At 42.5% G+C, this 17,044-nt stretch overlaps 1 protein-coding gene across 1 annotated transcript in view; it reads left to right on the top strand.

The window, feature by feature from the left end:
- UNC5C (unc-5 homolog C (C. elegans)) overlaps positions 1 to 17,044 on the top strand; it is a gene marked incomplete at its 5' end in the record, with an annotated part of 67,744 nt that overhangs the window by 35,996 nt on the left and 14,704 nt on the right. The window contains 3 exons of the mRNA XM_009080058.1: positions 6,372 to 6,552; positions 8,943 to 9,110; positions 10,290 to 10,454. Coding sequence (XP_009078306.1) covers positions 6,372 to 6,552; positions 8,943 to 9,110; positions 10,290 to 10,454 — 514 coding nt within the window. The remainder of the gene's footprint in view (positions 1 to 6,371; positions 6,553 to 8,942; positions 9,111 to 10,289; positions 10,455 to 17,044) is intronic.

Genomic DNA, 17,044 nt, shown 5'->3' with positions numbered 1-17,044 from the left:
CAGTGCAGGAAAGTGAGCTCTAAGAGAGACAAGTAGAGGGGTTTGTAATTTCAGCCTCTTTGAAAATCACCTCTTTTTTTTTCTCTTTTTTTTTTTAACCCTAACCATGTATGAAATCTCTTTTCCATACACAGTACATAGAGGACAGCATCCTCTTCAGTGGTCAGTTGCTGGGTTGAAATTATACATTTGAAACCAAATCCAAAAATCAAATAACATTCTTCAAAGAGGCACTCAAGTCTCGAGGTACCTGAAATAGCTGCTGGCTCAATAGCCTGTATGAAAACTACTAAAGTTTTCTTGGTCTCACTTGGGCATCTTGTACTGTGTCCAAATCAGTCCTAAGTTTCACAAATATTTTCTTCTTACTGGAATGCGTATGTGTGCCCTTACTATCCATATGACTTGGGATGCATGTCAGTTGTTACAACTCAGGTGAAGCAGGGGAGCTGTGATTTCCCAGTGGCTATCCCAGAGGCAGCTGTGAGCTCAGCAGGGACTGTTGTAAGGTGAGCAATGCTGCTGTGATCAGTTGGCATGGCTGCAGAGAGCACCAACTGCAATGCCAATGTGGAAGGGGGACAAATGGAACGCAATCCTGCCACATCCACCAGGCATGGGGAGGGCAGGGATACAGTGTTCTTGCTTCCCATAATTATGAACTGCCTTTTACCAAGGCAAGTCTTGCTGTTCCCAGCTGTTTGCATCTTGTTTCTTCTGGAGAATTGCACTGGAGGGCTTTGCCTGTGTCTGGAGGGTAGACTTGTTTTTGGCAGGTGCTCCCCATTCTGAGGATGACTCTAGGGCAGGTTGGTGCAGAGGAGGCAATGAAAGACCAGAGTCCAGAACTCATACCCTGCTTACTTTGCTCTTGAGATTGCAAGAGGTGTAAGGAATGATTTGTATGATCAGGAGGGTAGGATCTTATGAGCTTATATCCCTTTTCCATCCTTGAGTTTCCTTTGGAGCAGACGTGCTTCTCCTCTACTAGTTTCTAAAACAGTCACACACACAGAAGTGTGCCAAGAGATTTAAGTGCCTAGTAATGCTAGTAACTTGGTATGGCTAAATTTGTGCCTGCAATTAGCTTCCATAATAGGTTTTCATGCATGTGTAATAGCTTGTGTGATTTATGTTCCCTGTGTTCATTTAGTCTGCACAGAAGTCTGGCCCAGCTTTACAAGTCTTATTCTCTGCGTGTGCTGCCTTTTTTCATGCTGTTGCTGGAAGCATCCTGTGGCAGCACAGGTCTGGCTGCAGCTCCCAGGTATAGCTGTGGTTGTGATTGCAGGTTTTCTATTCTTGCTGATGGCCTTGCTTTCATGTTGGGTGGTATGTGGTAGGTTCCCTCTGTTAATTGGAACAAATGTGACAATTATGTTAATGTATCTCCCGATACCAGTCAGTGAATGATTAGAGACAACACATCTGTCTCTCACCGCGGGGGAGGGAGGGGGGGCAGGATGACAGGAAAGGTGCCACAGGGTATGTTGCTCTAAATTACAGGCACCTTGGATTGTGTGCTTCCTCAGCTATTCACAGGGACAGCTCAGTCTCTTGCAGGCTTGCTTGCCAGTCCCTTCGCACCTTCTTGAGTGGAAAACTAAAAAAACAAATGGGGATTTTGTGCCTGCTTTGTCCCAGGGGGTTGGTGTCTAAGAAAAAACGTGCACATTATTGTAATTTTCCATAGCTGCTATCTCCAAGAGGGAACACTTACCCCATCTTTCATGGCACGACTCTTGCCAGTTAAATGATTTCTGTTATGATATGCAAAAACTGTTTCCATGCTTGTTAAACATATGAACACAACCATCAGTACGTTTATCAATAACAGTTGGAGGGATGTTCTTGATTTAATTGCATGCATAGAGCTAGGTACCTGTTCAAGAATTGTTGTGACTACAGACAATAAATACACGTCCTCGATATTTAGACAAAACTAAATATCTACTCTAAAACACCTTCTCCAGAGAGATGAAAAGTGGTGCTGTGAGAGTGCAATTTGGTGTGACACTGAAGGCTTTTGTGCACTTTGAAATGCCCATGGGTATCCTGTTGCCCTTCTGTCCCCTCCTCCAAGGGGTGAAGGTCTCCAGCACCTAAGTGTCCAGTGCCTCATCTACCAGTCACTATTATTCAGGAATTGTATGATTTATTGAATTAAATTTAGAATAAGTATCTGCATTGACTGGATTAACAGTCACTTTCAGCGAGGGGGCTGCACCTCGGGGAATGACATGGCATCAAAAGAGATCTCTGCTTTTAACTTCTGTGATAACAGTTTGCATACTTGTCATTCAGAAATCACACTGTCTCGTTCCACTTTGTTCTCTTCAATTTTGTGTTTGACACCTGATCTCTTCCTACTTGCATGACAGAACAATCCTGCTCCCACCTATTCTGGTTAGCTCAAAAAAAGCCTAATCTGAAGTTTGGAGGTGCTGAGCACTGCAGTCACCTGTACCAGAAAAAATGAGGCCAATGGTAGTTGCAAGTAAGTACCAAGAAGAGTCTCACATGCTGTAGTGTGTTTAATTAGTTACCATTTCTACAAAGACTGAAGGAGAAAACACAACCACTGAAGGGGTGTACTCTTTTTTGTGTTACCCTACTGATGGCTAAAATCTGTATGAAAGGAGACTCCTGCCACTTATCCAATCATCCATCAGTTCCTCCCTTCAGATTTGACATTAGAGTTTGTAACATTAGCAGACATCATAAAAACCTGGATGCCAGAAGACTGAATTAGGTATATTAAAAAGATGCCCTGTACCTGGATGCCAGAAGACTGAATTAGGTGTATTAAAAAGATACCCTGAAAAAAGAGATGGGATTGAATCATGCACACACAGTACTGAAGTACTGGCAGAAAACAAAAAAAGAAATCCTATTTTTTCTGCAAACTTTTACAGTTAGCAAATTTTGTGAGACATTAGGTGAAATCCTATTTTTTCTGCAAACTTTTACTCTTAGCAAATTTTGTGAGACATTAGGTAAAAAGAATCTTTTTCCTGAGAGATTTAGTGTAGAGCCAGAGGCAATATACTGAATGATACAGCTTCTTTATTTATTTTTATTTTATATTGGCAACTTCTGTTTTCATATTATCTTTGGTATTTTTGCAGGCATGAAAGGGAATTTAATGCTTATAGCTTTAATTTTGTCTAATCATTTGAGACCCAGACTGAATATGCATCTGTGTTTTTGTGGAGAGAGAAAGTTTTGCAGAGTACTGGAAAAATTGCTTAGGTCTGTAGCCTTCAGCGTGCCAAAGACTGCTAGAGTATGTGCTTGGATACCACAAACATTTTATACTGAGCCTTAGATCATGTAGCCCAATTTTGTTCTACTTATTCATCAATGACTTGTACGAGGGAACAGAGTGCCTTCCTAGCAACTTTGCTTATGATACAAAGCTGGAAGGAGTGGCTGATACCTCAGAGGGACCTCAATAGGTTGGAGAGATGGGGAGAGCAGAACCAAATGCTCAATAGGTTGGAGAGATGGGGAGAGCAGAACCAAACGCAATTCAACAAGGGCAGGTACAGGGTCCTGCACCTGGGGAGGGATAACCCCAAGCACCAGTACAGGTTGGGCACTGACCTGCTGGAGAGCAGCGATGCAGCGAGGTCTCTGGGGGTCCTGGTGGACAACAAGCTGTCCATGAGTCAACAGTGTGTCCTTGTGGCTAAGAAGCCAATGGAATCCTGGGATGTGTTAAGAAGAGTGTTGCCAGCAGGTCGAGAGAGGTGATCCTGTCTCTCTACTCAGCACTAGCGAGGCCACATCTGGAGTACTGTGTCCAGTTCTGGGCTCCTCAGTACAAGAGGGACATGGAGGTCCTAAAGCAGGTCAAGTGAAGGGCTACAAAGATGTTTAAGGGACTGGAGCACCTCACGTGCAAGGAAAGACTGAGAGTTGGGCCTGTTCAGTCTTGAGAAGAGCCAGCTGAGAGGGGACCTCATTAATGTATGGGAAGTGCCAATGAATGGGAACAAGATGATAGAGCCAGGCTCTTCTTACTGTGGAAACCAATAAAACAAGAGGTAATGGGCAAAAACTGATGCATAGGAAGTTCCACCTGAATACAAGGAAGAACTTCTTTATTGTGCAAGTCACCAAGCACTGGAACAGGTGGCACAGAGAGGTTGTGGATTCTCCCTCACTGGAGGTATTCAAGAACCATCTGGGTGCAATCCTGAGCCATATGCTCTAGGACGGCCCAGCTGAAGTGGGGAGGTTGGACCAGATGACCCACTGTGGTCCCTTCCAACCCAACTGATCGATTCTGTGAGTCTGTGATTCTATGTAGACTGTAGTCCTGTCCATACTGGTGTTCTGGTGTCTTCAATGTGCAGAGCACAGGAAGAGTACAGGCAGATTTGAAAGCTCTAGCAGTGTGTGTAGCATCTTTTAGACCCCTGACATAAGTCTGTACTCCATCCCAGAAATAAATAGTGACATTTAAACCCAAAAAAGACTGTTTGTGTGAGAGACAGAGGTTAAGGAGCAGCCTACCACTGGTGGAGATAAGCTCCTGGTTTGTTTTGCAGGCTGGAATGTGTGCAGAATTGACCTGCAGGGTGAGGAAAGAGCTAAATATTGCCATTGGCTTAACAGAAATCTGTCTGTCTTGATTATACCTGATTATGCTTGATACCCATTAGAATTCAAGAAAGGAGGAAGACAACAAGTCGTCCTGTCAAGGAAAACCAGGTTATTGACTAAGAGCTTGTATCTTCCATGGTGAAATATGATGGTGATGGTGACAGAAATAAAGCCTCCAAAGTTTTATGTCTTTTTCTTCCTTCCCTGCTCCTTGCAGACATTTCCACTGCCCTTTTTATACTGTCAACTTTAAGCTATACAGGATTGACAGTTGTGAGGCTGCCACATACTGCGATGATCTGCTGTAGGAGAGGGGACTTTAAATCAAGACTTTCTTGGAGCAGTGCCTTTACATTCACTAAAGTGCACATCTTTGGAAGCAGCTCACATCTGATGTACGTCCACCCAGACTGGGGTAGGGGAGCTGGAGCTGCCTAAGGCAGGCCTAAAGATGGGGTGTGCATGGTGGACAACTAGAATCCAAGCTTACATCTGACAGTGCTGATCTTGCAGCATTGGACTGGCTTTGTCCAGGAATGAATTGGGCCCTCTTTGACCAGGAGAGGTCACTGGTTTTCTACCCATGGCTTGGGTTGGTCTGTACAGGTGTCTCAGGTGGGAAGCAGGTTCTCTGTTGCTTTTGGGGTCTGTCAATGCTTGGGCAGTTCCTCAAATACCTTCTGAAAAGTGGGGTTTGTGAGAGCAGGTCTTCACAGCTAGCACCTCACAGGCCTGGCAAGTTGATTGTATTTATGTTTGTCCTCCTTTAATTAAATCCTGAGCACAGGCTGAAAGTGATACAGTGACATGAATGCCCAGCTTTGATCTATCCAGGGCCCCAGTCTTGTCCTTCATAGTACCCTCGGTTCAAATGAAACCGAGCTACTAGATTTGCAGCCAAATTATATTGGAGTGGCTCACAGCAGTCAGCTAGGATATAACAGGATATATTTTTAGGAAGGCAATAAAGAGAACATTGTCTAGATTGAAAATCACATATGAAAATATTTTTCTGTGAAACCAAAGAAATTATACTTTATTAAATTAAAATACAGCTTGCATAAAGAAAAAGGAAAAATAAGCACTGATGTAGTCCTTGTGATTTCCTATCTCCTTGGTAACTGTCTCTGTTTTGTTTAATTCTGATTGCAGCAAGACAATAACATGCATATACATGTGAGTGCATGTATACTTAAAAACACTGGTGTTTGTAATTTGTTAGTGCAACATACTCCAATATAGGACCTCATTGTGTTAGACCCAGGGTAGGTACATATAAGGTTAATGCATTATTAACAACCTAATTAGGCAAGACATACAAAAGAATGGGTGAGATGTCAACTGACTTGGGGTTTCTGATGTTGTATGAGAGTTTTCTGGGTTTAGATACAGCCCTAAGGTATCACCATTTCCTTATGCCTTTCCTCAGACTTTGAAAGCATAGATCAGCTATTTTTCTCCTTATGGAAGCTGGCATCCTTTGAAAATGCATTGATATTGTGAAGGCAAGGCAAGACAGCCGTTGCGTGGAGAGGTGGGAGGGAAGGGGACCAGAAGGAAAGGGTAGACATGAAGAATGTTATCCTGTGTTTCTGCCCTGGTGTTTTATTTCAGCTGGCAGCATGCATCAGGTGAGTCCTTCATCATGTACCTTGGCTCATAGCGTTTTCGGGGATGAGCAATGTAATTGCAGATACTGTGCCCAGTGTGGTGTGATTTGATGCTGACTCTCTGCCTCTATGGCTCTTTGAAACCCCAAGGTGGAGTGGCTGAAGAATGAAGAGGTGATTGATCCCGTGGAAGACCGAAATTTTTACATCACCATTGATCACAACCTGATCATCAAGCAAGCCCGACTTTCTGACACAGCCAACTACACTTGTGTTGCTAAAAACATTGTTGCTAAAAGGAAAAGCACCACAGCGACTGTGATTGTCTATGGTAAGTGATGCCTTGTCCCATTGCACGTGCATGCACACTCAAAGTGAGAGGTGGGGCATGAGGGGGATGAAAAATGCTTGTATGCAACTCTTGCTGCCATCAGTGTCCAGGCTGGGCTGCCCATACTGCCTGTTGACTTGCAGCCATCCAAAGGACTGCAGTCAGGGTTCATTACTGGAAATACTCAGAAGCACAGGTCTGATGGCTTGGCTTATTGGTGACAGGCAATGGCGTTAAAGGAGGAAGAGGCACTTACACAAACAGCTGGTTGCCTTATTGAAGAGAAGGCAGTTGTTCCCCTTGCCATAACACACACTGGCTGGATGCAGCAAGGAGCCACCAGGACACATCCTCCAGCAGGAGAGTCCAAGGCATTGCTTACTATTAACACAGTTCATGTTCTTAGTGATGCTTTTCAGAAATGAGAGTAAAACTGAAAGGAACTTTGTGCTTCCAGCTGCTGGTAAGAATGTCAGAGCTCATCATAATCTTCCATCTTCTTATATCTCTTTAAATATACTTATGCTTGGTGTATACTGCCCAAACATACCCTAGTGTCAGGGGTAATGTAGCAAGGAACTCTGAGACTGCAGATCATAGGCACGTCAGGGGTAATGTAGCAAGGAACTCTGGGACTGCAGATCACAGGCATATATGCTAGCTTAAACAAAAGCATACAAGAAATGCAAAGCATGGAATAGCATTATTCTGTGTCTGCATCCACAGTCCTGATATAACTGAGGCTGGACATGCTTTGGCTGGGGAGGGTCTGAATGAAATGCTCTCCTAGGATCTGTTCTAGCCTGTGTTGTGCTGCAGCTCTGCCCCACCAATCCAGGCCTCTGCCCCTGCAGAGTTACTGCCCCAAATGCATCCCAGGTGGGGACATCAACCAGAACAAAAACCTGCTCTGATGATGTGCCAGCTGACTGTACTGGTGTTCCTTACAATCAGCTTAATTATGGGATAGACAAGTAGGAAAAAATCCCTATGATTATCCCTAATATTCATTTCATATTCAGGGTAGCAGTTAGATTTAATTGTAAGCAGTTGCTTCCATGAAGTTACAATGAGGGCTTTTAGTTCAGTTTTTATAGAAAGCTGACTGAATTGAGTTGATTAGCAGTGGTTATGATATTGAGGGATGGACAATGCAAGAGCACCGTGTTTTGTAACTCTGATGAATACAGAAACATAAAGATGTAGGCATACTACGACCCTTCCTCATACATATACAGATTGTTTTTTCAGCAGTGAATTCAAGAGATGTATGCAGTGGAACAGGCATTTTTATGGGCTCTTCTTTCAGAGCTGCTTAAGGGTTTTGTTGTATCTCAAAACATTTGGGTTTAGGAAATCTGAGCAGTTAGTATGTTACCCATACCCTGGAGATGATATAGATGTAGGCATACTACGACCCTTCCTCATACATATACAGATTGTTTTTTCAGCAGTGAATTCAAGAGATGTATGCAGTGGAACAGGCATTTTTATGGGCTCTTCTTTCAGAGCTGCTTAAGGGTTTTGTTGTATCTCAAAACATTTGGGTTTAGGAAATCTGAGCAGTTAGTATGTTACCCATACCCTGGAGATGATATCGAGCGGAAATCTGAGCAGTTAGTATGTTACCCCTACCCTGGAGATGATATTATGTCGAGCAGCACAGCTCCTTCTTCATCAATCCATGTATCCCAAAAACTGAGGTGGGTGAAAAGGAGAGTCAGCATAAATATCTTCCCAGAGATCAATATCTTTCAAAAGTCCAATAAAAATCCCACATTTAGTGTGAGTTCACTCTGAACAGCTTAAATATCTGTTAGGGAAGTGCTGGGACACTAGTACTAGCTTTGTCCACAGAGGGGTGAGTGAATTGTCCAGACATCCTGAAACCACCTTCTGGAAAGAAAGGAAAAGCAAATTATCCATTTCTAATCAAAGCATGGGGGTCTCAGCTTGCATAGGTGATGGGTGCATCTGAGAATGAGTGGGAGTGTAGGTTACATCCCTTTGGAAAATGGTGCAGCTTTCAGAGCACAGGCTTCTGGCTCGCTGAGCTGTAGGTGCTCTCTGAACCTGCAGGGATTTTGTCCATATATATATGCCACCAAGTTTGAGTCAGGTCAATTTTCAGGCTAAGGTAGGTTACCTGCCAGTCAAAATAGTCATCAAATGGTATTTTTCATTCAGCATCAGCATTTCTTTGACTTGTACAGTGACTTCTGACATACATTTGGTACATTGGAGACATGGGTTTGGATCTGTTCAGAGTTGCTTTCCAGACATCACTTGTGGTGGCTGTTTGAGGCAGCATGACACAGAGCCAGAGATACCTTTGGGCTGACCAAGCTGGCCTGGTTATGTGATCATACTCTTTCTCTCTTGCTTTTCAGTGAATGGAGGCTGGTCTACTTGGACTGAGTGGTCGGTGTGTAACAGCCGATGTGGGAGAGGCTTTCAGAAACGTACAAGGACCTGCACCAATCCTGCCCCACTCAACGGTGGTGCCTTCTGCGAGGGCCAGAGCGTTCAGAAAATAGCTTGCACCACTCTGTGTCCAGGTTGAGTATGAACAGTGCACAGCCCTAGACAGTTTGTCCATCACCAGTCATTTCAGGAGAACACTATTAGTTAAAAAAGCCTCCTTCTCATTATTAATAAATCCAACATTTCGGGGAATTAATATGGAATTGTATTACATAAGTAGATAAAAGAGTGAGCACATCACAATAAGCAGCATGGGTTTCAGTGTTACTTTTGCATGCTGCTTGCATCAGTGTCTCAGTCCTCAGAATTCAGGGGATTTGGGGAACATTCAGAGCTTCAAATTATAGGAGATCAAGTTTGAAAGCTTTGGAAAAGGATTAGAATTTGAATACAGAAAGCAACTGTGATGTAAATATATTTGCAGTGTCTGTTCAGTCCAGCTGTCTTAGGAACTGAAGCATCTGCGATGTGGATGTTACATTTGTGGCACATGTTTACCTGACTTCAAATACAAAGGCATTTACACTGGAAAGACATGTATATCCATACTTTTAAATGTTGACTTCTGAAAAACACAACTTTCTTCAGGACATGCAAGGTGGTTGGTGGCTTTTCTGTGACAAAGTTCTGCCATCTGTCCTATAGCCCAGTGCTTTCCGACTTTTGCAGTTCCACTCAAGCTGATGGCAATAAGGTCATCTTCATCTTGTGAAGTTTGACCATCCACCTCTGTCACTGGAACAATTTCATATTTTGTTCTTTGGCTGTTCAGTTTATTGCTTTTGAAAATCATTAGCAGGACATTGAAAGGTGCTAAACACATTCCTGATATTACTTACGTGAAATAGATTGGTGCATCTAGATACTTCTTTTAATAGAGAATATTTAACATTAAATATCTTCCTACTATAGAATTTCTGACCAGGTTTAACCTCTGTGTTAAAAAAATACCAATAAATGAAAATCACAGATTCCTGACTTGTTGCTTGTACACTTTGAGCATGGATAAACTGGTGAGGAGTTGATATAAAGGGGAAGAAACAGCAGAAATCGGGCCAGGGCAGAGAGGGAGGTGGGGGTGAATGTGCATTTACAGGATAGAAATAGAACTTAGAGAAGACCAGGCTGATGATCCTTCTGCCTTGCCAGGAATGGCAAGGAGTTGCAGGTTGGCTTGTGCTGACAGGTACATTGCTCTCGCTGTGTCTCACTTTTATATACCCCTAACATGTTGTCTCCTTTCCTTGTCTCAGTGGATGGCAAGTGGACGTCCTGGAGCAAGTGGTCCACCTGTGGCACGGAGTGTACCCACTGGCGCCGGAGGGAGTGCACAGCCCCAGCCCCGAAGAACGGGGGCAAGGACTGTGAGGGGCTGGTGCTGCAGTCCAAGAACTGCACCGACGGGCTCTGCATGCAGGGTAAGTGCCACTGTGACATCTGTGGGGTCTGGGTCGTATGTGGCCACATGAAAACTTGCCATAGCTGCAGGTCACCATCGATGACTTCAAGTTCCAGAATCGTTCGTAGGAGAAATGAGTTCATCCAGTTCTCACCAGTGTAGACACCCCACTCTTTTTCCCTAAAGATGTGTAATGCTGTCTGAGGTATACGAAATTGAGCAGTGAAGAATTAGAAAGGGTCATAACAAAGCCTTTTCTCCCGTGCCCTTCCCACCAAATAACTCTTCTCTCCATATTGGTTCAGCACCTGTCCAGGGAAGTTTGGCAGTGACTCTTAATAGCCATGCAAATGAGAAATAGAGCAAAGCCAGCATTTTCAAAAGAGTAAACTTGGCCAAGCAGATCAGCTTGTGACTTCTTAGTGTCAGGAACAGTAGGTACATGTGGTTTTACATATGAGTAATGTGCCTTTTTGAATTTCAGATGCCCTGTAGTAGGAGGTAGCCTGTATCTATGTAGTGCCAATGCAAACTTTGCATATAGTTATCAGCATGCTATAGCCTTATGAAGATCAGCTCTAGCACCTAAGTATATTCCTCCTTGCCTATTCATGCCATGGTCCTGCCTTTGTGACTAATAGGAGAGAGAAGTGGAGAAAAGCAGGTTTTAAGTGTGATTCTGACATATGCTGATGAGCAATTGGTCTGCTCTGCCCTTCTCAGAAATGAGGTCTTCTCTGATCTGCTGTGGATCAAGACTCCCTTTCACGTTTCATTAGCATGATAAACTGAGCCAAAATCCTCAGATAAAGCTCTCTTCTGTTCCTTCATCCCATCTCTCTGAAGTACTCTTTATCAATCCTCAGTTCCCTGTTGCCCAAAGAGTTGTTGCTGTAACTATCCAGTATCTATGTGTCTGGATCATAAAATACTTTGAGTTCTCTCATAAAAAGCAGTCAAGAATTTTTATTATCTGAGACAGGCTACTTTTGACTGAAATAGTCAAGGCAACAGAAAAGTGACACTACTAGCTAATAAATAGGTCTCCTCCTTGAATAAGTGCTATATAGGATAGCTACTGTGCTGGCAGTGATCTCTGAGCTACCCTATGGCATAGTATGACCATTTGCTCTGATGTTTCCCAGTTTTACAAATTGCTTCCTCAGTGTGGCTCACACAAACACTTTCATCATGTTAAAAGCTGTAAGTCAATGTCAGCAGCCTATAAAGCTGTGATCCCTCGTAACATTTATTTTTATGGGGAAAACAAAAAGATGAAATTCAGAGCTTCTCTCTTTTTCTTTTCTTAAGAAAAAAAAAAAAAAAATCCAGCCATGTCTTACTGTATAACACTTTGGTGACTTTTATTGTGGGGAAGCTAACATATCCCTAGCTGCAGCAGTGTGAAGAAGTCATTATGGAAAATTATAAAGAAAAGATACATTTCCCCATACAGAACAGCTCTTCACTATCAGATTGTATTTTGACAGGTGTATGTCATCTTTGTGTATATGCATAAAGAGAGGCATTTAAGCAGAAATCTTTTGGAAAAGTACATATAACAGTACAGCAGAATAAAAGCCCTGTAGGGATCTCATTTATCTGTTGATGGTATATTGCATTTTATTTGTGAAAGTGGATGCTGACATATCCCTAGAGCAGGAGAGAGGATGAGACTGTGATGAATCCTATTCTGCTTCATATATATGTATATAAAAATGGTAATGAAAAATATACAGTCACATAATGACCTGCTTAGCTCCAGGGGCCGTGATAATCCTTCAGTGTTGGAACTTAATGGCAGTGTTTTAATGGTGTCTTTATACTCATGGGAATCCATATACCTGTAAAACTTACAGTCCTGCTCCCTGATCCATCACTGCTGAGAAGATTGATTTGATGTACTTGGTGGCAGAGTGCCTGCTGCTCTCTCTCTCCATCCCTCTCTTTATTTCTTCTGCTCAGTTTATGCAAAATCAATCTGAACACTTACATTTTTGCCCATGTGGATTTAGATTCATAGAAAATTGGCCTGCTGAGCCAGGAAGACACACAGGTCTTCTTTCATTCCTAAAACAACATGCCTCTTTCCACATTACTTGAGGCTTTGGGGGACTAGCCTGGAACTGACATTTCTCCTAGCCTGGGAACCTGTGGATCCACAGCAGTCTTTTCCAATGCCTTCATGCCAGTGGGTCTGGCATGGCACAAGTGGCATGGAGGAAGTTAAAGCCACTTCTGTGGCCATAGCCCTCGGGGAGCTGCTTACCTGCACCGTAGTGAAATCTGACTCCTTGGTGCTCTGGTGCTGCCTCCTTAGTGTCAGTCTTTAGTGAGAGCTTGATGGTTGACACTATGGGTGTAGCTGAAGTCAAAGAATTGGTAGACAGACTCTTACCAGGAGTCACTAGCCTGTTGCTTTAACAAAAACTCCCCTGTAAATACATATCTCTATATAGCTACATGTAAAAGATATTCTGGAAAAATGCTGGACTGAATGAGTCTAATTTGCAAGCCCTTTCTCTTCCAGTCTCTTAGTCACTTCAGTAGCATCAGCTGGATAAATCAATAAACTCTTTCATCAGACTGCCCCCACTCCAGCAAAGAGCAGCAGTCTACACCACTATTGATTTCTGTGAGGATAAAAACTGTAGAGCTTTCTCCATCCTTCGTAATTACAGTATTTTACGCCCAAGGCTGTAGTTTGTGCTTACCATTAACTGTGGCATTTCTCATGCAACTCTGCTGTGACATTTATTCAGACTAATGATCTTGCTAGTACACACATACACTCCCTTATGCAGTAGTTAGTATTTTCTGTTAACATGAGAGGATGAACAGTCATTAAACCAGAGAGCCTGCAGAGAGACAGCAGGCTGAATTGAAGAGGGAAAGCAGATGTAGTGAATATTTAGAGTGGTCATTGCTATTGTAAGTTCCCAAATACACAATATTGCCTAACAGGTCCCATTATAACAATTTCATAATTCCCATAATAGCATTAGTATGATCTTCTGGTACAAAAGATGCTGTAGGTGTAAAAAGAATTGGCTGGTTACCACCCACACAAGTTGCATTATTGCCTCTATATTTGCATTATTTCCCATTTGAAGTATGAGTACTGTGGTAAATACTTCAGTGCAAAGAACAACACTTTTAAAGGCACACACTGTATCTCACAGGGGATTTCGTTAAACTGAAGCACTACAATGAGCCATTCACTCATTTCACCTAATGACTCTGGTGGGTGTTCTGCATGGGGAATAAGAAAGCAAAACACTCCCTTGCTGGCTCAAACTTCAGCACAAGTAGTTCCCTTCACTAGATCACAATTATTTTTAAAGCAGTGTACAGGGGGAAGTGTTTTGCTGAACTCAGTCTGGAATGACTGCAAGATCATTTGTGTGGTACAAAACAGATGTTCCAAGTCCCTGGCAGGCCAAGTTCTGCTTTGCATTATGTGTAAAATGCTGCTGGTAGGAGAGGTGGACAACCTATAAGGAGCCTTAGCTGTGCTGCATGGTTATGTTGAGGGCTTATTACCTGAGTTGTGACATGCAGCTGTCATGCTCAGAGCATGTCACCTATGTCCTTTTTATTGAGGATCTGAAGTGACAGTGTTCAGGTCTGTACTGTCCCTGTCCTGAATGAATAAGTATAGCCAGTCCATAGGCATGAGGTTGATGCCTGTGCATGTGGGTCTTTTGATCTTTTCTGAAATCATGTCTGGGATGTGCAGGGTTGGCACTTAGAGGGAGGCAAGCAGTGCCCCTCTTTCAGCTCACTCTTGGTTTTAGTAGACCATGGTGGCTTTTCATAAAAGACTGTCTAACTTGTGCTTTCAATTTTTTCCTAAGCACAGGGCTAGCTGTCTTACAGTAACAAGCAAGATAATACTGCAGCACATGTCGCTTAAGGACTATGGATTATGGAGTTACATAAACAGTGCTGTCCCTATGTGTAGTACAAATTGTTTACTTCATATAGTACCACAATATGGCATAAAAATCTATCATTGAATAGGGCCAAAAGGAAGTTTCCACTTGTTAAAAACATTGCCAAGTGTCATCAGATCCAGTATGGACTTTTCCTGTGTTGCTTTGGATTTAAATAAATGAGCACAAAAAGACTGAGGTGTGCTATTGTCATTTAAAGAATGGAAGAAAAGATTCAAAACATCTTCACGTGTTGTTACAGACAATACTCTCAAATATCTCTTAGGTCACGTTGGTTCTCTCCCTGAATGTAGCTTAACTACTTGGAAACTCAAATAGCAGATGCATGACTTGAGAAAATAGTGCCTATACCATGGTGAAGATGTTATTATCAGACTAGTAATTCCATTCCTTTTTTTTAAAAAAAAAAAAAAGACTGCCTTGTAGTCAAGTGGGAATTGATGTGAAATGATGACAGCAAACTTGTATTTGCTGAGCACCCTGAACTCCTCATCTGAAAGGCAGTGTGAAGTTCATAAGTTTCCCTCTTGCAATGATAATTCCAAAGTGAGTGAAAAAGATTCAGTTTATAATGCTTGTGCATGAAATGTCTAACTGCTACCCTTTTCCAGTCTTAGGTCTGTTTATACACATATCTTGAGCAGAAAGCAAGGTTAACCTAATACTAGCATTTCTTTCTTCCCAAAACATCTATGCTCTGCACATGCCCTGCTTGTTTAATGTAACATCCCAGAACCTTTGATGGAATAAGTATTCATTTCTCATTTTGGCTTGTTTTGAAAGCAGACATTCAGGGGAGAATTACAGGGCAGAGCCAGCTCGATGGGGACCACAGGTCCACCAGGGCAGATTAGTGTGCAAAGAGCAGGGGAATGTTTTCCAGACTCAGGGAGGTAAGCAGAACTCTCTCAAGGGAGACTGCAACAGAAGCCTATGTATGTAGAGGAATGAAATAAAACCTTCTATTAAGAGCATGTGGGTCAAGAGAGAACTTCTAATACATTCAGTCTGTTAGCATAACGATACAGCCACCTGGCCTGTTTCACCCTGGCAGGGGGGTTCATTCATTTGAAGAAGGCACCTCATCTATTGCTAGAGGAAGCTTTCTATAATACTGTTATTTGATATGAGTAAGAGATGTTTTAGTCTGTTTTCAACCCAACTACCAAGTAATGGTTTAGCAGCCAAGGGAGTTTGTGCACACATCTCAGACTCATCTCTATTTTATTGTAGTGGCATGAGAAATCCCCAGCTGAGAAGCATCCACGCTCTGGTGGGCCCTCTGCAACTGAGAGCTCTTACCTAGGAAACCAACTGCTCAAAGCAGATAAAAGTGTTGAAAGGAAACAAAGTGCAGAGCCACAGGCAGAACCCAGGGCACTGAAATCACTGTGTCTTAACCTCAGCCAGTTTAGAAAGAGCCATCTCCACATTATTTTTAATGAAAGTGCTGTAAGATCTCTAGGCTGTTTTCAAAAATCTGAACTAATTAAAAAATTTTGTTGCCATGCAGAGAGGAGAAAAATCCCAACCTTGTCCATCTATACTTTTCATTCCTCTTAATCCTCTTCGGTTTTCTTTTATACTTCCCTATGCCTCTACACATTAAAAAAACCCAGAAACTTACTCGGGTAGATGAAAGAAAAATGCAAATCTTATGATGAAGTCTGAAACATTAATTTAATTGTAGAAAAAACCCACCCCATATAGTGACAATAATGAATGTTTATATTTTCCTTATCATATAAAAAGGTGGGTATATTTTGTGATTTTTGCTTTCATGGCAGGGTGTAAGGCAGAACAAAGTTCCATGCACATCCCAAGGCTCATCGAGGAGCAAGTGAAAGGATCAGAAGAAAAAGTCAGTGATCTCTATGTCTAAAGCTGGACTAACAAAATTATTGGCAGCATCCTTAGATGAAAACCCATGTTAAGGAAGGAAGTTTCTATAGATTGGGAGACAAACATGGAGCTGATTCTGGAGTCTCTGGAATTTTTGAGGTTATAGAATCATAGAATCACCAAGGTTGGAGGAGACCTCTAAGATCACTGAGTCCATCTATTAAAAACTGAGGCAAAGAAGGTGTGAAGTACCTCAGCCTTTTCCTCATCTTGGGTCATTCTGTTCCCTCCCATGTCCAGCAAGGAATGAAGGTTTTCCTTGCCCTTTCTTTTGCTATTGATATATTTATATCCTCCAGCATCAGATCCAGACACCCCTTTAACACTTCCAGGGAGGGTGACTCTGCCACCTCCCTGACCAGTCTATTCCAGTGCCTGAAACTGGGGAATACAAGCCACCTTACATGTGAGTTTACAAACCTGCCAAAGATTCTGATACCTGTTCCACGTGGATAACTCATACTTTCCATGAGCCTATTTTCCCAGCATTCTTAGTAGTTTTGATCCCCTCTCCCAGATCCTCTTCCAGCTGTCCTGTCCTTCCTCTAGCTGTTTGACATGTGCTCTCTCTTCAGTGCTGCCCCATGTGCTTATTTCAGTGTTCTTGTCCCATTACAACTGCAAACCAAAGTAAAACCCAGGAAGCCTATTTAGTATTCAGTCATTGCAGGAGTGGAATTTGCAAATACACAATCTAGCAAGTTGCAATACTAGACCTGTGTTTAGTTTTGCTGTCAAATACACATAAGAA

Source organism: Acanthisitta chloris, unplaced genomic scaffold (genome assembly GCF_000695815.1).
Source record: "Acanthisitta chloris isolate BGI_N310 unplaced genomic scaffold, ASM69581v1 scaffold3008, whole genome shotgun sequence".
Taxonomy (NCBI): Eukaryota; Metazoa; Chordata; class Aves; order Passeriformes; family Acanthisittidae; genus Acanthisitta; species Acanthisitta chloris.
This window is presented reverse-complemented; position numbering and strand designations above follow the sequence as displayed.